A 20,287-nucleotide genomic window follows, 5' to 3' on the forward strand; every position below is an offset into this window, starting at 1 on the left:
CTTAATCTCTACATTTGCTGGTAAATGTATTCAAACTCAGCCTGCCAGCTATTGCAATGTCTTCAATTGGCCTCTAAATTCTTATTCCTCATGATTACAAGGCTGAAAGGGTCTCACCTTTGACTGCCCAGAGGGCTTATGGGATAGCACAGTGAAGAACAGTGGAATTATGAATTAATAGCCCTGTTTCTAGTTCTCCCCCCTCTACTTACTCTAATTTGCTCTCATCAAGAACAATATGTAAATGAGTCTGACCTTTGATCTCCTGCCTGTCACAGTGTATAATAAAAGCATTTATATCATGCAGCCACCCTGCATTAATACTAAAAGGTCAAATTTTGGTCACTTGATTGATAATGTGAAATTAACGATTGAATTGTCACAGCTTTTAAAATTCTCTCCCATAACTTCACGTAGACATATTTTCTGTGGAAGCGCTCAGCTCTGACAGATTTTTCAAGATGATGCAGTAATAGTTGTTACACTTAGAGCCTTTAACTAAAAGCTTGTTGATCCTCTCATAGATCCCACAAATCCCTGATCGTTTAATACAGCAGTTATTTCCTTTTCCCCCCTTTTCAGACTTCTCAGACATCCACTGTGGCCATATCTGTGCTGTACGGTTGTTGCTCGCAGTAATGAAGGCATATTTTTCTTTTGTATTTCCTGTAGGCCAGTGAAACATCGACATTGTAAACGCAAATGGCATTCCTGACATCTGAGGCCTGGCGTTTTCAGTGGTCAGATTGGTCAAAATTTGCGAACATGCTTGTTTTTCCCGGTAGAGCTCGCTGCTTGTGTAGTCGGGGAAATAGTTTTGGTTGGATTTATTGGTGTAGGAACTAATGATTGCTGGGAATTTCTTCCTGAATTTGGGATTGTACGGCACCATACCCTTGACCACACATTTGGTTCCGGAAGGAATCATCTGCAACCACTGAGCGAGCCAGTGAAGATGATGATGAGGAGGAGGAGGAACGACAGGAGCATGGTACAAAAGGGGCTTTCAACTCATGGAGATGTAGTCTGATTCATTTTTTTCCCCCCACTGGGAATACATTTCTTTTCACAGTTTTTCAGCTTTGTGATAATACTACACCAAAAAACTTTTCCCTGTGCTTTTTCTCTCCTCAAATCATTGTTCATGTTTTTGGGTGTCTGCTGGATTTCTTGTATTTGATTTGAATTTTTTTAGTAATGTGTGATTGTGGATAAAAGCTTCATCTAAATGCATGTGATATACAACTATAAATGCATTCTGTGGATTAAGAATCTCACCCAGCGTTTGTATGAAGCCTCCAAACCGCAGCTTTTCATACGCTTCACTCACTTCACGGCACACTCTGCAATCCCTCTCCCATGTAAAACCTCATGCCCTCTGAGTGCAGTTTCTCACAATTGTGCAGGCATCCAATGGAATTAAATGCACACGCAGATTTTTGAAAAGAGAATTTTTTATTTTTTTTTCATTTCTCAGAAGAATCACGCTCAAACACGAGAACGGCAGGCAGGGGACGGCAGAAGAGGTCCATTCAGCAGAAAATATTACAGCCTCACAACACTAATCCTCCTCATTATAGACAGACATCATTAGCAAACCACAGAGCGCTTCCCTAGAATACGGATGACTGTGCAGTTTGACTTTCTCGGTGTGTGTGTGTATGCATGTATTTTATAGTTTCTAGCGACCTCAGCAAAGGGTGTGAAGAAAAAAAAACAAACACTTGTCAAAATCTGAGCATGTAGATGCAAAGATGCAACATTTGTCAGCAGAAGGCTGTACAGGTCGGGGTAGGAAAGATTTACATCAAACAACTCGCTGCTTTAAAGTCAAGCCTTTCTTGTTGCTTACAATTTGGAGTATTGGATTTTAAAGTGTCATGGATCATATTTAGATCAGCTACCCTCAGGCTTAGCTGTCATCCAATTTAGTTTGATCTGACAATGTAATTTCTTTGGCTGGTGATTATTTGATGAAGTGTTTGTGTTAAATTGTGATATAGTTTGTCAAATTTTAGGTTATTGGACTCATTCTAGGAGATGCATTATGCCTAGCTTTCAAGATTAAGTTTACATCTTCATGTTCTGTTGGAGGAACAGAAAATCATATGTGACTTTCAGCACATAAAAGATCATTTCTGCATTAATTTTTAATGAACTGTAGTGGTTTTAGTAGTAAGATTTCTTCAAGTTAAGTAAAAAAATCTAGATAGGTGTTATGACAGAAATATATATAAAAAAACAATTAATGATGAGTGATTCTGTGTGGGTAGAAAATATTGTTCAGACCTTTGATGAACAAATGTTTAACACAGAATCCTTTGTTTTAGTGAGTGTACTGAATCATCAGTTTCACTGATCAAATCAGCACTGGAGTTTCCCTCACTGCAAACTGAAAGGACAATTGTCAGTTCAGCCAGGATCTACAGTATATTACTTCCTGTTTAAAAGTTTATTGAAGACTGCAAAATCCACAGAGACAATCATGATGCGATAACTGTGTTGCAGTCAAGCTGTTGCTAAGCTAACCTTATAAACAATGCTTATGTTGGCTCAGTATTGTACTTAACTGAACGAAACAGCTCAAATCAGAAACAGACTTACAGTTAAATACTGTCAAAAGTACAGCGTAAGGTCAGGCATCATGTACGGTAAAGTGACTGCTTACTGACGCTGCAAAGTGATTTGTAATTTCCACTTCTACTGGAAAAGTCATAATGCGTATTGTGGTCCGAGCAGCAGGTTTGGGCTTGGTGTGCTGCCTTTGAGGCCTAATTGAGTCTAGTGTTTCTTGGAGACTATAAAAGCCCACTCAGTCTCATCTGGGCCCCATCTGTTGGCAGCCTGCGCTCCAGCCAGACAACGGGACAAACGGCACGAGCCATTCAGTGGTGTCATCCTGACTGGCCTGATGCTTCGTCACCAGCACAGCTCGCTATTAATCTTTGGCGCTAATTGATCATGTTACTAATTTGAGTCCTAGGCTCGAGTTCCTGCAAGGCCAAACCAACTGGCATCTATGTGACACTATTCCTCAGGTCGTTAATTTGATTACACCAGCCTGGCTGTCGGGCAACTTACCTATTATGAGAATCAGTCGGTCTGGAAATACACTGACAAATGGATGATGGGAACTCCGGGCTTCTGAAACATCCCTGATGTCATTTTGCATGCCTGGCGATTGGCAGCGAGTGGTCTAAAGAGGGCAGAGACAGATGGCCAGTTTAGACTGCTGAAACGATAGCTATTCAGGGGGTGTAATTCATTCTCTTTTCTTGTTCACAGTCTGGATGCCTTCATGGTAGAGAGGTGAGCTTGTGACCAGAAGGTTGTAAGTCAAATCCTGTGTTATCTAGAAAATCTGGCAAAGAAAAGAGTGAGAGATGTTGTCCTCTCTGTTAAAGGTTGAGGCAAGAAACATCTTCCTTTTATGCTTTTATGACAGGTTTTAGGCTGTGATAAACATTTGTCCAAAACATTTATTGCCATGACGGAGAAAAAAAGTGAAGGCACAAAGAAGCACACTGTTTTCTTTTAGTTCACTCTCATCAGTGTTGTTTCCATACGCAGCAGCTGTTTTCAGACAGACAAAGATAACAACTAGCTATTGAACGCATGAAGCATTTAGCGGCTAAAGAGCAGAGCGTTAAGGAGAGTGAATTTTGGACATATTCGTTGGGTGGGCGGAAACATGACTCCAATGAATGACTACTAATATTCCTCCATACCTGCTGGATGTGTAAATAGACAGCTTTACTAACAAGTTTTTCCTATCATCTTAAAAGGTAATAATATGTCAATAGTGTGTCTACAGCTTGTTTCCACTAACCTCCAAGTGGCTAAATAAAGCCACAGATGCAAGCTGTGTGTTTAGCTTTGATGAAACTATGAGTGTTTGGAACATTTTACGCACACACACTTTTTACGACGTCATTTACGGACATCAGAGAAATGGAATATGCTGCAGGAGTGTGTTACACAAGTTTCCATGGATGTTTTGATGATTTTTTTTTTTCACGATGAGATAGGGTTAATGTTGAACGGCATTAGCTGCTGTCTTCCACAAATAAGTTCACTTGAAACCTTTCAAAACCGCGTTTTAAGGCAGGATCCTGGAGTGAGTTTGTACACCGCAGGCGTGTAATTTCAAAGGGAACATTTGGTGTTAATCAATCTTCATATTTCATCCACATTTTGAAATGGAGATTATTTTCAGTGCATTCATGTGTTACGTCTGGTGCCAACACGCGTTTATCTTGCTTTCAGCTCAGTACACATTATGTCAAAGAACAAGATATCTTGTGTCAGTTCTTTTCACTACTACTGCCAGAAGTACTGAGAGGAGTGCGTGATGAATGTGTGATGTCTCAAATTGGGACGTTGGAGTGATGAAAACCTAGATGCGGTACCAAGGAGTGAGAGTGTGATCCTGTTTGTAACGTATGCTTCCTCAAATGCCTCAGCAGCTGTTGCGCGGCGTGAACATCGTTACCTTCGTTCTCGAACTCTTGAGAAGATTCTTCGGGGGTCATCTCCTTTTTTCTTTGCTCCTCTGCAAGAGCCTGTTTATTACTGTAAAAGGTGTTCTGGTGCAGAGGTTGACCCTCTCTTATGTTAGTCAGTTTAGCAGCATGAACAGAGCACCCAGGGGCTCGTTACAGGCTCGCTTGTAGCTCAATTGGAAGCTTTTAATCACTCATTATAACTGAACGACATGGGCAGATGTTCTGTTAAGGGAGCAAAGAGCTGGCTTGCTAAGGCTGCAGTGAAGGACTAGTAACCTTTGATCTAGTTCAGTTCTCTTGACTGCAATGCACCAGCTGCAGCCTCTCCAGCATACTCCGCACCTTCTCGTATTCATTGTGAATGTTGCAATTTAGGAGTAATGAAGTATAAATCAATCAGTCTTTCCATTAATTCCCTCCATCCTTTGCTCCTAAATTAAGCGAGGAACATTTAATTGTCTTCCCAGAACAGAAATCAGGATCCAGCTTCCTGCCCCCTTTTTCTTAAGTTCATTTATCTTTTTAATCCTCTGTCCGTCTCCCGCCCAAGATATTGCTCAGCTCAAGGACTCATTAGCTTATTTACAACCAGGCCACCTTGAATCATGCTGTTAGCTTCCCTCTCCCGCCTCCCCGCGCTTAGTGAACTCGACCCCGCCTGGCACCCTCCTCAGCCACCCGCGGCGTGACATGGCAAGTGTCACGGCTTCAAGCGATCGCTGAGTGTCACTCTCATTCCTCTCTGCCCGAAAACAAAAAGAGGCTTGTCGTTTGCTCTGCTTTACAAATGAAAGAAAGCTACAACTGTGTTTTGTGTGTTCTAAAAGGCAAAGTTCATGGTTGTAGCTTTGATTTGTTTTTGACACTTACTCCCAAAAAATGTAGATGAAGCTGCTTAGTTGCGCTAAGCGACGTCGCCTCTTTTGAAAACAGAACTTCACTCTCCAGACGTTAGACAGTAAATGCACACAGAATGCTCTTGTGTATGATCCCAGTTGTATTCTAAACCAAAGGGACAAAAGAAGGAGAAGATCTTGTGTGAGTGCTGCTATTTCTGGATACAGCGCTCGCTCATGGCCCTTTAGAAGAGAGTTTGTTTCGAGTCGTCGTTTCCTACAGCTAACCATACCTGATTTAGATAAATAAGATGAATATGCATTGTGATTTAGGCTGAATCGTCCTTAAAATGTATACATTTAACTTTCTGATCATTACTTCTTTTATTGGTGAAGATAAACTAGTAAAATGTTTGCTTTAAGTCTCACTGCTTAACATTGTTGGCCATTGCTGTTAGTCAGGAGTTATGATCTGTATTTGTGGCCATGTAGGAGATGACCTCCAATGACATACAACAAAATGTACTTTTTTTTTTCTCTAGTCACGTTTTTGCAGCCCCTAGAGCCAGAAAATAGAAAATGAAAGTCACATTTCATCAGCGTTCTCAATACTTTACAGTCCACACCATAGAAAAACATCATAAGAAGGTTTGTTTTTATCCAGATTAGTAAGACAAAAAGGCTGAGAATCGACAGGCAGCAGCAGAACCGTGAAGGTATTTCTCACCTTGTATCATTACTGGTCAGCAGGTTATGCAAACAGATGCTTGAAGAGTCAGCGGCTTAACCTCATTGACCCTTTTAGGAGAAACAGCTTCAGACAGGAGTGACAGCTGAATTTGTTGGCTGTCAACAGCAAACAGTAATGCTATCCATCATGTGTGCAGATGTTTACCTACGCAGAACAGCACTGTAACAGCGTATACGTGAGAAAGAGGCAGGAGACGGTGGAGTCATTCCCCACCGGCTGGTGAGAGCTTAAAGCCATCAAGAAATACTTAACATCGTCGTCTCGTCCCTGAAAAGCATCCTCCGCTCATTTATCCTCCTCTGCTACTTACTTTAATGTGCTCTGGTGTAAAGATTAATAATTACGCCTCTTCATCTTCTTTCATATGTTTTATTATATATTTACCTGCAAAGCCATTAACTGAGATTAGGTTAACCAAGATTAGTTTTTAGTGTTTTAGACTAGAAACTAAGCCTTTTTGGAGTTTTCCAGCCTTTTAGCCTCTTTACCAGCCCGGTTTACTGTTTTATATTTTATTTTTATTTTAATTTCATGTTGGGGGGTATTTTGTTTTGTCCTAATCAGTCAGTAGTGGTTTAAGAGATATCATTTCTATAAGTCGACTGAACAACTTGTAAAGTTTCGTCAATCTCATTCATGTTTTTGGTCACTATTTTTTAAAGAATTCGGCAAGGTAGGCAACTAGCTATTTAGAAGATGATATACTTATTCTTAATCCTTTCTAATAATTTTTTTTGTTTGTTGTTTTGTCATCTCTCCAATCAGGAGGAATAGCCATCAATGAAAACAAAACACCAGACCTTTTTGAATTGAGATGTGGACAGTGATCTAGAGGTCTGGAACCAGGGTGGTGGTTGTTAATTTTAGTCCATGTACTAGTCACAGGGAGTACGATCCACTCTGTGAAAACACTTGCATGATGTCTTCTGTGGCTCTGGAGGAGCTTTGTTGAGTCAGAGAAAATGACTCAAGTGACATCACCAAAGTAATATAGTTTTGGGTTTGAGGAAGTACAAACTTTTGGGGCTTTTGCGGGCATTTACCAGGCAAGGAGGTTCTTACGAAAGACAATATTGAGTTGCATCATGGGAAGTGTAGGATCAAGTGGTTTTGAAACTTGACCCACGCAAGGAAAAGTCTAAAAGTCAGGATATTTCATCCTCTGGATCGGTTTTGACCATTCCTTGTAAAAATCTTTCTCCTGTAAATGCTCCAACTTTAAAGTGTTGTGCTGGACTACTCTTATTTGCACAGCCGCTTCTGAAAGTGACCTTCGTGATTACTCATGGTTGCTAGGATATTTGCAGTGACACTGCATGGCTTCTGTTGCTGATGTTGCTGTAGCTCAGACTGAAATGCATCTAAGAAAGAAAACAAAACTGAGAACAGAGACTGAAGAAGATGACAACATATGCGGTCTTTGCACATGCATTGCATCACAACTTTTTGAGAATGCATCATCAACTGAAGTGTTAATGAGATCTGACTCCAGCAGCGAAGAAGGGTTTCTAAAGAGATGAACCCAGAGATGGATGTGGTGACTTGCTCGTCTTTGTCATCCATGAAACATCTCTGTTTGACTGTCTGTCTCTGTCTCCCTCTGTTTCTGCCGCTCGCTCACACACGGCGTACACACACATGTGGACACACACCCTGTCTGTGCAGCAGATGCGCAAAGCCACATGGAGGCCCTCCAAGTTATTTGATGCTGTAAACATTTGAAAATGAACCACCATATATAATTGAGACATCCATGGATATAGTCTTGTGTTGCCATGCAGATCCTGTTGATTATACATCATGTGTGTTTATGTGCTGACTGGGCTGGAACAGTAGTTTTTTAAAGAACCAGAAACGTCACAGCCAGTAAAATCCTCAAAGGAAATTATTGTTTTATTTATAAGAATATGAGGTATGATGTGATAAAAATCAGCTAGGAGCTTGTTTTGTCTCTGAAGCCTCAGCTACTTAAGTTGAATCATTTTAGTTTGGTTTTCTTGTGTTCGAAATAGTTTTATGACATACAGTTTCATAACATTTAGGCTGCTATGAATGCAAACATGGACTGTAAGCCTGAGTAGGCAGAATTAATCTGAATGTGTCAGTTCAACATGAGGTTCAAACTGATGGAGTTTCTAAAAATGAGCAGTAACCCCCTTTTGAAAAAGATTTTAGGAAAGACAGATCCTCAGCTGTCTGAGGATCTGTGTGAAAGATTTCAGTCAGGGTAAGGGATTATGGGAACTGCCACCATGATCAATATTGAATAAAACTTGATCTGCCATCAGTTTTTCAGCTGATGGCAGATGAGAAAAAAGTTTCTTTACTTCGGATTTTGACATGATGAGCAATGATCCCTGGATTATGAGACAGGATCCTTTAACCCAGCCTCCCTTCTGCCCATCAGCTGCTCTAAGCTCTGTCCCATTTTGATTCTTCGTCTGTCAGCAGCTGTCTGCTTTGGACACACTCAGAGTGATAGGGCAGGGTGAAAGAGGAATCAATGGACTGTTTGGGACGAGACCAGTGGAAGCACAAGTGTCAGACCGCTGATCTGGAGAGAAAAGCTGATGTAGAAGTGATAAACAGAGAGAAGTGGTTTGTTTGGGTAGAGGGAGGGCTGAGTGGCTTCACATTCTGACAGTGAGGTACTCGAAGCAGCTTCAGGTCTGCTGTAATTGGCTACTCATGGGGAAAAAACACACAAATAATTCTTCCCTTTGGGCTACAACTCAGCTGCAGAAAGCAGAAGGGTTTGGCTCCGACTGCATCTAAACGTTTGGATTTCAAAACAGCTCAGCTCAACGCAATGATAAATAAAGTATATTCTGGCTGTGAAAAGCGTCCCACTAATGTGTCACTTGAGTGTGAATGATGTGCTCTGCCTCAATAGGTTTCAAGTGCCAAGAGGAATTAATAGGTACAAAAAGCATGTATTCATCTTCTCAACATCTGAATGGAAGAGAAATGCAAACTTTGACACAGTGGACTCTGAGGCAAAAGTAATTTCGTAAGCTTTAGCTGATATCGATTTTGAGCCGCTGAGAGAAAGGCTTTAAATGATGACACAGCGGTTTGTACATCGATTTGATCAGATTTCTTTGGATTCACCTGAGTCATCACTAGACTAAAGAAGATGCTACAAAAGCCAATCAGCTCTTTGTTGAAAGGAGTACAAAGAAGTCACATCTTCCACTGGGTTTCCATGCCCTCTGAACACTCTGGTGAATCAGGTTCCAACCCCCAGGATAAGATTTTTAACTCTATTTTGATGAGGATGTCAAAAATTAATAAACACTGACAACATTCAGAAAATATTCACAAAGTAAAACCAAATGTAAAGAAAAACCAGAGGTCATCTGAGTCATCCTAAGACTTACTCATGAGCTTGAGTCATCTGTGTTTTTGAAATACTGACTTAGGGATTTTAGGTGGCATGTATTTTCCAGTGGATATGTAGCATTTTGGAGTAAAACCCCTCAATTATTGAGCTGTGCTCATGTGCTATAAAGCGCTAACGCCTGGTTTTCCAGTCCGGTCTTGAAGGAGGTTGTTTTCTGTCCCGTAGGAAGTGGTAATTGAGGTGTTGGCCCATTTGTATTTGACAGTTGCATCGAAGGGATAACACTTTCCAATTCCAGCCATCATACATCAGTCACTTGATACCTTTAGAGAGGCCCAACGTGCCCACACATTATGTAGGCAAGAAAGGCCACGAGGAAATTAAGCTGTAAACATGCAGATGTAGCAGTGTCTCATTTTGTATCTCACTCACCGAGTCTCATTGGAGTGGAAAGAGTCAGAAAATATACCGAAGTACTGTATAAATGCTATAATCTTCCTGAAATGTAGCTTTAGTGGAAGTAATTGCAGCTGTAAAGATTCACTGAAGTAAAAGTAAATTAAAGTGCATGCAGAGAAAAAGATGAGTCACTTTTTTTTTCTTTTTTTTTTTTTTTTTTACAAAGAACTCAATTCCATATCATCTTTTCAGTGCAGTGTTAATACAAAATGTATTTCACACCTGTCTTTTAATGGAAGAAAAAGACTTAAAGTTAAGTTCATAAACAAATTAAAGTCAATATATTTAAGCAAATGTGAAATTGCATGTTGAAAATACTAACATGTATGCAAGCTAAACATTTTACAAACAATGCTGTCTTTTCTAGGCAGCCATTGATTTCCATTCATTTCTGTATGGTATGAAAATCACTGAACACACTAGTGAAACTTGTGTGTAATCGAGTGAATTTCAAGTCCATAGTCACAAAGATACTTTCACCTAAATACAGTTTAAGTGCAGATTGATTCCAAGTGTCAGCACTGTATCAACACACACAACTAAAATAAGTATGACAAAAATGAATACAGTACAGACTTGGTTTTTACTGTGATACACAGCTGAAGCAAGTATTGATTCTTTGCTAATTAATAAAAATGGTTTCTTGGAACCTCATATATGAGTTATCACATGACCAGATCTGTGCCAAAATTCAGGTTTTCTAGTCATTTCAACAACATGAGGTCATTTTAATCTATCTTTCAAGAACTATGCGATGTACAGGATGATAAAGGACACAAGATGAGTGTCCTCCTCAATCTTTTCCTGTTGTTCTCTGTGTCTCACTAATATTAGAGCTCACTCATCAGCATCCAGTGACTTCAGAGGTCACTGCTGAGGGCAGTTTGAACCAGGGCTTGCGGTTTCATACTGAGCAAGCCTCGTGTCATCCAGCCATGGTACAAGCTTCTCTCTGCCCGGCCTGCCTGCATCAACTGGAACGTGATATTTTGATTTGTAGTGTGGCTCTGTAAATGAAACATAGCTTAATTGAAACTGATTATCTCACAAACTTAACAGCTCCCCCTCATTATTCTTCCAGGCTTAGTGGCAAGTTTCCTTCCCGCAGTGCGTGTTGCACATGTGCCCTCCTGTCACTCCGCAAAATGTGCTCCCTTTTTTCCTGCTTTAAGCACTGCATGATTGGGCGAGGTGTGCCTCATCAAAATGCCCTTTTCCAAATTGCTTTTAATGGCTTATGCGGATCCGTCTGATGCCAGCCTGCGTCGGAAAAATAAATGATGTTGGTTCCTTGAGAAGCTGTTACAGGATGCCACAAAGCCAAACCGCCCACCAAACTAGCAGTTAAACATCGCCAGAATGCCCCAGCCGTCATCAACGCCTTCAATCATTATTCCGCTTGTTTACGTCATTTTAGAGTTAAGGCCGACTAAAAACAAACAGCGGTTTCATCTAAAAGCCTCAGAATTTCTGGGTGCAGTGTCGAAGGCTCACAGGAAGAAGGCACGGGTCTCATCGTTGATCCCTGTCCTCCTTTCGAAACCGTTATAAAAGACAGAGATCTGTCTCCACCTAAAGAGATTTACTGTGTGTTTATTAGTTCACTCCTTTTTGTCTTTATCAGCTATTAAACCAGCCTTCAAACACACACGTTGCCTGTTGAACAGATGGAAAGCAGCGCACCAAGGCCTTCCAAGCTTTTTGTCCCCGTAAAATATCTGAAGCTGAAAGACTGGAGAATGATTTAGAAGTTCCTTAAAAACGGCTGTTATCATGCAATTATTGTTGATTACGTATCATCTGTGCCTATACGCCATTTATTCTGGCAGAAAATTACACTTTTAGAAGTCCTACAACCCACGCCGTCCTGGTGCTCAGTCTAATTAAGACTGTACTAGTAATGAGCCTTCACAAACGCTGCTCCGCACATGTCTCTCCACATACAAACGTCTGAGTGTGTGTGTGTGTGTGTGTGTGCGTGTGTGGGATAATCAAACAAGCTAGCACCCGGGCACACATGTGTCTGTCTGCGTGTGCAGCATGTGCGGAAAAAAATATGGAAGCCCACATGTAAGGGGGTTTCGTGCCTGCTGGGAGAATGTGTGTGGTGTTGGGAAGTGGGAGGTTGTAAGTTGTGTCGGGCAGATGGAGAAGCTCTGTGTGTCTTGTTGTCCCGCAGGGCTCCCTATGGATATATCCAGTGTAAACATCTCAGTCTGCGGAGAGAAAGTGACTGGGAGGGAGATGTACTACTTCAACGACTGCTTTTGAGGTGCCCCTGAGGAAAGCTCTTGACCCGTAGTGCAGCTATAGGGGAGTAGTATAGGATGTAGTTGTACTGGGCAGCTCAGTGTAAATATGATGAAAGAGAGCATGCAAGGTCAGTCATCTTTCTCTGTGAATTACTTATAAAAACATAATAAACAAAAGTGACTTTGCATGGAGTTTCCCCACTTACCATGAAAAAGTAGACGTTCAAATTTCAGTCTGTAGTGCAGACATGAAAAAAATCATATAATTTTTGACCTCAATCAAGAAGTTGAAAGTCGTGTCTGGCCTTCCATGCCACAATGACAGGGCTGATTTTCTCAGCTGAATGAAATATCACAGAAATACACATTACTAAGCCAGTGGAGCACAATGGAGTTCAGCTGAGTAAGTATCCAAGTGGCCTGTGTGCAGATATGACTCATTATCCTGGTCCTACAAAGTCTCCATCTAACTAATCAAGAGAGAAAAGGGAGACTGGTTGAGAGAGCATTAAAAAGAAAGAGAGAGAGAGAGAGCTGAGGGGAGTTACAGCTCATGAATCATCATCGCCCGCTGGACGTCAGGCTGAGTAGCCCAGCCTGCCCTTTGTGTGGCCTTGGCATACTGCGCTGAAGCTGTGCGCTCTGACCTCTGACCTCGTCATAAAAGCTCTCCTGAGGGGCGTTGGCGGCTGGCCACTATGTTAATGAAGCCACCCATTAGCCGCTGTCAAGGAATGCAAAAATCCCCCCAATAACTACAACCGCAGTGAGCCTTTGTGAAACTGAAACCAGCGTGCAGAGGTGACGGTTGTCGGCTGTTGTTAAAAGCTTCAAGTGGGCCACAGTGACCCACACATCCTGTGTTTATGTGCCAATATATGTGTGTATGTGTGTGAACATTTGTATGTGTACATTTTTGTGTGTGTGTGTGCATGTCTGTGTGTCTCTGTGTGTGTGTGTGAGTTTACTACATATTTGCTTGTTACTGCCTGTTCATGAGCGGGTATGTGTGTCTATCGCCTGGTGCCAATGTGTGTTTACTGAATGCGTGTGTGTGACATGCCAGGGCAGGCTGCACCCCAGGCTGTGTAGGTGGCGATACACTGCGGTCAGTATGTCACACAGGCGGGTCCCAGGGTTGAGCAGGGGTCGGGTAATAACCACACAATGACGTGCTTTATGGGTAATAACGCTGATCATCCCCGTCCTCTGAGCCCTCTGCCCCGAGACATTTAGGCTCATTGAATGTTAAGTATTGTCACATTCTTGCTGTGTCTGTCCTTTGTGCTGACTGTCTGACGTCTCCTCGTCGTCTTTTTTTTTTGCCGGCAGATCGAGAATGTGGACGCCTGCCTCAGTTTCCTGGACGCCAGAGGAGTGAATGTACAAGGGCTCTCAGCAGAAGGTAAGAAGAATGAACAATACACAATTCAAGGCCGGGATCTGGACTGATTAACCTCTTAATTGAATCAGTCGAACAGCAGAAGACGGATCTCCCTGTTGTATTTCTAATTTCTAGACGTGGAAAATTAATTTGGCTCCAGCAGCACCCAACCTCCTGCGGGTAGCTTTCCATTTCTCCACAGTACCAAAAATCTTCAAAAAGGGAGTTAAAACGTATTTCCAAGACATACTATTATACTTCACAGCAATGGAATTTACCACGTCGGTATCATGGCAGGGTGCAGTTTCTCCATCTCAAGCTCTCACTATGGCAATGTAGGCAATCATTAGGGCATCAAAGTGGATTGTGGGAGGATAAAAACTGCAGAGAGGGATTCAGCTCCTGACTATCAGGGTATACAGTACATGGCTTATATGACAGTCATGACTACAGCGGGACTCTGCGCTGCATGACTGCTTGCCAATTTGAACGATAAGCTAAAATTGTCTCACAAGGCCAGGGTTGAAATTACAGTTGAGTTCCAAACTATGTGTTGTGATTGTGTTTTGCACTTGATTATGAGGCAGCAGGAGGAGCCCAAACTTCCTTCAAAGTTTGTAAATGGATTCACTTTTTGTCACTGCATGCAAAGAGCTTGTATTAAGTTTTAAGGGTAGAAGACCCCAGGTGTGTTGGTGCCGCAGAATGCAGAAGAATGATGTAGAAGACACTTAATGCCCGGGCTCACACCTGACATGCCCAGTGGTTTAGAGGTGTAATGATAAGTGGGTATACTGTGGCTTCCTTTTGTTTTTTGGACTGTTGTTTGCACAAAACAAGCAACATGAAGACGTAAGCATGAGCTCTGGAAATGTATGATGAATATTCCCCACTAATTTTGGACATTTTGTAGACTAAACAATGAATTGATTAATCAAGAATATAATTGGCTAATTCATTGATAATGAAAATAATCATTAATTCTAGAACTATAATATAATAAATAATAATATAACACTCACAGGGGCCTTCTGGACATGCTGTACATTCAGAAGTAGTCAAGATACAGTAGCTACGGTAACATGTCCCAATCTGGGGAGCAAATTGTTGCTGTCCAGCATGTAGCTCAAAACACTTTGACTTTTCATGAGCTAAGAAAAACAGCTTTGTTTACAACTTTGTAGCAATTTATTCATCAGAGAAGGGAGATTTTTCTCAGCTCATAATTTGATGGTTTGTCTGAAAAAATCAGAAAAATCACCAAAATTGGAGATGCATGGTCTTTACTGGACAGCGACAAAATGTGAAAACAGGAAAAAAGATCTGCTTCACACCATAAATTCTCTAGTCTTGATTTAAAATGAAAATTTCATAAAAGGAGAGATTTACCCAAACTTTTTGGTGTGACTCCTGTTTGCAGTGTTGAAGAAAATACCTGCATTATCTGTAAAGATATGTTCATATACTGTACAGTACAGTGTTATTCCAGGGTAGGTGCAGAGTATATACATGAAAGAAAACCAGTACTAATTCTGTCTGATTGGGGTTTTCTGTGGAGTCCCATAGAAACAGGTACCATCTCATCTCAATTATTCCAGCAGAATGTGTCTCCAGCTGTTATTTAGGACCTGTGCTTGCCCAGACCCCATGTTGTGTCTGCTCCCCTTTAAACATTAAAGAGGTGAGCGTGCCCTTGACCTCTGCAGCAGCAGAAATAGTCTGACAGCCTGACACACTGACCGACAGCTCTAAATTCTGTGCCCACCCTCAACACTAAAAACAGCAAAGTGACTCGCTAGGCCTGGAATTTCAAAGTGGGTCTGTAAATATATGGGCTATTGGGTTACCCTGCCCATTGCTGTTGCTGCTGTGTTTCATCATTTCCTTCACCACAGTCCATCTTTCTCTCTCTCAATCTCTCAATTGTCAACCCTGTTCTCAAGGCTTGCTGGGCATGTGGTTTGTGTGTTTGTGAGTTGAATTAGGTGGCCATGTCTGCCCTCTCCAGTCTAATTGAATCAGCCAAGTGCTTTCCAGGGTTTGTTGGCGGGCATAGGCAGTCTTTATCATCTTTTTACAAGCATGGGAATAAAATAAAGTGGGATGTTTGATGTGTATACAGGCACTGCAGTTTGAGAGAATGTACTTATTGTAATAACCTCTCTAGAAATCCCCCTGCATCTCTCTGGTGGAAGGCTGTAAACCAAAGTTCCAGAAAAACTCATCTTGCTGAGTGTTCTGGTTCCCCCTTAGACGTTTCTGCTAAGAGATGTTTTGGCCATAATGAAAACAAGTCTGGAGACTTTTTTTCCATGCAAGAAAAGAAAATAATGCTGCAGAGTAGTACAACAGTGACAAGGGGCTAGTGAGGCCAGTACGTATACAGATCAAAATCCCTATCATCAGAAACTAATAGGGGAAAGTTTAAGAAACTCTACTGACCCTAAATCCTGGACAATCCAGAACATGTTCTTACTTTTCACCACATTTTTTACAAAGAAATAAGGTTCCACCTCCTCAAACTCAAACTCACACTTGACCCCTCAGCTCAAACAAAACTATCAAAAGCAAAAAAGTCTTTTACTACTTGAAATGTGATAATTATCTACAGGAAGTTCAGTCCACCATTTCCAGCCATAAAAAGCAGGTGTAAAGCCTCTGAAATACACATTTCCTGCAGTTGATAATGGGTTACAGTGAGGGGTCCTTACAACAGGTCATTAAAGCCTCTTTCCATTGCGGAGGCTGTGCAACTGAAACCTACGCAGAACTGGCTCTTATTGGTTGTAGTGCTATGACCTGCTCACCACAGTAAAATCCCTCCCCCTTGATCTCAGTGGGCGCAGATTTTTAAAGAAAGGCAGTTTTCATTAGTCTACTTAAACACTCCTCTGAGTTGGGTCAGTAAGGGGTAAACACTTGTTCTCTGACCAGAAGGTGAGGCCTCAGGCGAGGATATGGTTTTAAGTTAAAGTTTAAGGTCATGTCAACTCTTTATAGTATGTAATTATAACTTGGCTATAGAAGAAAACAGTGGAACATTTTTTATTCCACAACTAAATCAGGATCTTACAAATAAATGGAAGTCAAACAAAGGAAGTAAAAACAAGATTGCACAAGGACAAAGGAGGTCACTCGCTGAAGCAAAGACATAACCAGCTGTGGAGTTGTGAGGAGAGATCCTAACTGGATATATTGTCTGAGTATTAAACCAATGAAAGATTGATTAAGTAGGTAAAGACAGAATATATAGAGCTCAGACTGTATTTGTCTTCTTTTTGCTATTACCCAGCTGTGGTAGAACCTTTCCTTCACCTCCTCCAAAGTCTTCTGTGACTTATTAAATAACGAAGAAAAAAAGATTGAATGAAACCGCATCACCCACTTAAAAGGCCTCCAGAAGCAAAGGCACATTTTCATTGAGCGTGGGCCAGGCTGCAACACTTCTCTCCTGCACTGCGCCAGAGCAGCAAGAGCCCTCCTGCTAGTACAGTAGATGAAAAAGCTATGTGTTGCTGACAAAAACGTCTAATGTCCTGTCACTGTCTCATAGAATCCAGCTATCCGTTCCTCTATCACAATTTCTTCAAAAACTTTCAGAAACTTGAAAAAGGTGCCACAAAAAAACAAGTAAAAGCTGACACCTTGTGAGAGTTTTACAATAAATTTGTAGCAGACACACTGCGCTTTGGCCAGATGACAAGCTGAGCTGCAGACAATTTATGATCAAGCAGAAAAGCTCTGAAGTGCTCATATCTCTCCGACATCATTTTGGAAGAAAGCGCTCCTTTGTCTCTGGTGCCAGAGAGAGCGCTAGGAGTTTGTGCAGAAAGTCACTTTACGCTGCTCAGTGGCAACTGCTGAAAGTCCCTTTCATGCATAAATCCTGTCCTACTTGCAGATGATGCTGTCTTGAAAATTATACAGCAACACCAAAGTAATCACAAGACAAAACAGCCGTTGGGTCAGAACAACCCCGTTTCTTAAATTGATCATCATATATAACTAATTTGCATCACCTGATGCATTTTGGAGGCCATATAACGCTGCCCAAATGACAAAACATTTATATAGAACGTATCTGCAAAATTCAGGACACATTGCGATTTTACTGTATCATTGGGTTGACTTTTTCCAAATTTAACCAAGACCCAGCTCTTTCCCTAACTTTAACCAAATGTTTTTGTTGCTTAAGACTAACCACACTTGGCGTTCTTGACTGACTTTTATAATAACTGCACACTGCACGGCAATAAAATGTTGCTAGTGAACATAATAAACGTGGCAGTTACATGTGCTCCAAAACATTTTTGTCATTGCAGATTAGTTTAAAAGACATTCGTAGGAGACAGAGTTGTCAAGAGATATCCGTTACCTTGTTGTCTCCAACACCTGAGAAGAGGACAATGCTCAAATTCCCAACAGTTCCTCTTTTGGATGGAGCCAAAGTGCAACATTTGTTCAACACTGTGTCCAGTGAAATTGAGATTTCTTGATCCAAGCCAACCTAATGGAAAAACTGATGTTAGAAGAGGTTATATCACGGTTGAGCTGTCTCCCATGAGCTGGTTGTCAAGACCAAAATCTCCTTACTTTTACTTGTTGTAGAAAGGTGTTCTTGCTCTTTTACCTTTTTCTAATGATAAGTCACTCACAACAATTGTATTCAGTATTTAATATTGAGCAGAAATGCATATGGTCAAATGACCCATTCATGAAAATACATTTGTACTGTTGCTGGAAGGCCTCTGGAGAGCTGTGCATTTTAGTGTAGTTTATAAGACAAGGCACATCAAGACAACCTAACCTGTTCTTTTGTTCCCTGTAATGATTTTACAGCATAAAAAAGAGATCTTGGTTGATGAATAAAATATATATTATATCAGTATATAATAAATGTAAATAAATACACACTTTCCACATGATGCTACACCAAATTCATGCCATAATGGAGCCCATGGTTTAATCACTGGACCTTGGTTCAAGCTCTTTATATGTATCTATGACTGGAAGTGACCTGGCCATTGGGGCAGAAATTGAGCAAAATTTCTAAATTGAACAAGCACCTGAAGATCCTTATAATGTCACTTGATACTGTGCTTCAGTGGTGCATAATCTCAAACAAATTTTCAAATAAATTAGCTCAAAGCAGTGGACACACAGTAATCCTGGAACCCTAGGACCTAAGGACAGTCGCCCAGAGAGCTGATTGGAAGCCTTGGGTCAAGCTTCCACCTTGCTAAAGTTTCCTTGAGTAATATATGAAATATACAAATGGCCTGTTCTACTGTATATCTGACCCTGACCTGACCTGACCTCGATGACAAGGCCAGCAAAAACGGACAACAAAACAAAACAAACAGTCTCCCTTCGGAATCAATGAAATGTTCTTCCTCTTGTCCTCACCATTATCATTTCAATTACTTTTAGCAGTCGCCAAAAGTTTCGGTCCACAGCAGCTCCTTGGTTGGCTGAATCTGCAACATTGTCTCTCCCTAAAGCACAGAAAACACTGTTCAGGCTATCTCAAAGGCCCAGTATAAATTACCGCCTCAGGGTATTAGAAAATGGAAAACACCCCCAAGAGATTAATCTTCTACAACTTTCACTGTCTCCAAACAGCGTAGCCATGGATGGCTGGGGAGACTGTTTGAGCCTCACCAGATTGAAAAATCGAGTAAAAACCTCTGCGTCAGCCAATGCTATCCTTCCTGTGCCTCTGTGTGCCAGCTCTCACTGAGGGTTTGATATGAAAAGTCCATTTCACAAATGGGTGCGTTAGCCACAGTGATCAATTCTTCCTCCTCTGTGACTGCTGAATCCCATCCCGGCTGTGTGTAGGAGTCTGTTTAAGTTTTGCTCAGGACGTGTTCAGGATAAGATTAACACTCCAGACAAAGTTACTCATTGATTAGGAGCTTTTTTTTTTTTTTTTTGCTTTCGCCAGCTCAGCATATTTAAGGAGTAGCTTTGTTTGCAGGGCTGCACTCTCTAGGAGATCTGATACCCCAAACACGAATATAATATCTTTTTCATTCTCATATGTTTTACGTCCTTTGAGTTAATTTTCAATATCAATTTGTTTTGGATGATTTTGTTTTATCTTTTGTGTGTTCTTATCAGTGCTGCAGTGTTTCAGTTGTCATTTAGATAAACTTTGTTGTTTTCATTTTTATCTCATCCATTTGAATAATTTCACTATATTATCTATACACAGCAGAAATGTGTCACTTCTGTCAGTATCCTAACAACAACAGCAAGTATAAAATCAGTTCCTTATATGAAGGCAAAAGCAGAACTGTAAATGTTATGTCATATATTTTTCGCTGTTTGGAGGCCCTTACCCGGACTTTCCCTATCACCAGACCCATGCTGAGCTTTGATCCTAAATTAAACAGCTGTGTATTAGCTCATGTATGTGTGCAGATGCTTTAGTCTGGATCTATGACAATTGGATCTTCGTTTGAGCAATGGCTTAAATTATTCCTATACAAAGTTTTAGTTCATGGAAAATACAATTTTCTGACTGAACTGTAACGGCTATAACTCTACTGTATGCAGTATATCAATAAATGCAGTTAAAGCCAGTTTATAATTACCCTTATAAAACTCATATGCTTGCTGCACAACAGCACTTGAGCTCTATCCCCAAGTGTGTGTGTTTTTTTAGTCAACATATGTTCACTTTTCACTGTTTGAAAGATACAATAAATGGTCTGGAAAATATTCATTTGTAGCGTCACAGGACATTGCTTTG

The 20,287-nt window shown here is 41.0% G+C and overlaps 1 protein-coding gene across 1 annotated transcript in view; it reads left to right on the forward strand.

Annotated features, from left to right (window-relative positions):
- The window catches only part of LOC137176249 (neuron navigator 3-like), a 256,150-nt gene that overhangs the window by 210,812 nt on the left and 25,051 nt on the right, over nt 1-20,287 (forward strand). Inside the window, exon 6 of the mRNA XM_067582432.1 lies at nt 13,479-13,551. Coding sequence (XP_067438533.1) covers nt 13,479-13,551 — 73 coding nt within the window. The remainder of the gene's footprint in view (nt 1-13,478; nt 13,552-20,287) is intronic.

Source organism: Thunnus thynnus, chromosome 23, assembly GCF_963924715.1.
Source record: "Thunnus thynnus chromosome 23, fThuThy2.1, whole genome shotgun sequence".
Taxonomy (NCBI): Eukaryota; Metazoa; Chordata; class Actinopteri; order Scombriformes; family Scombridae; genus Thunnus; species Thunnus thynnus.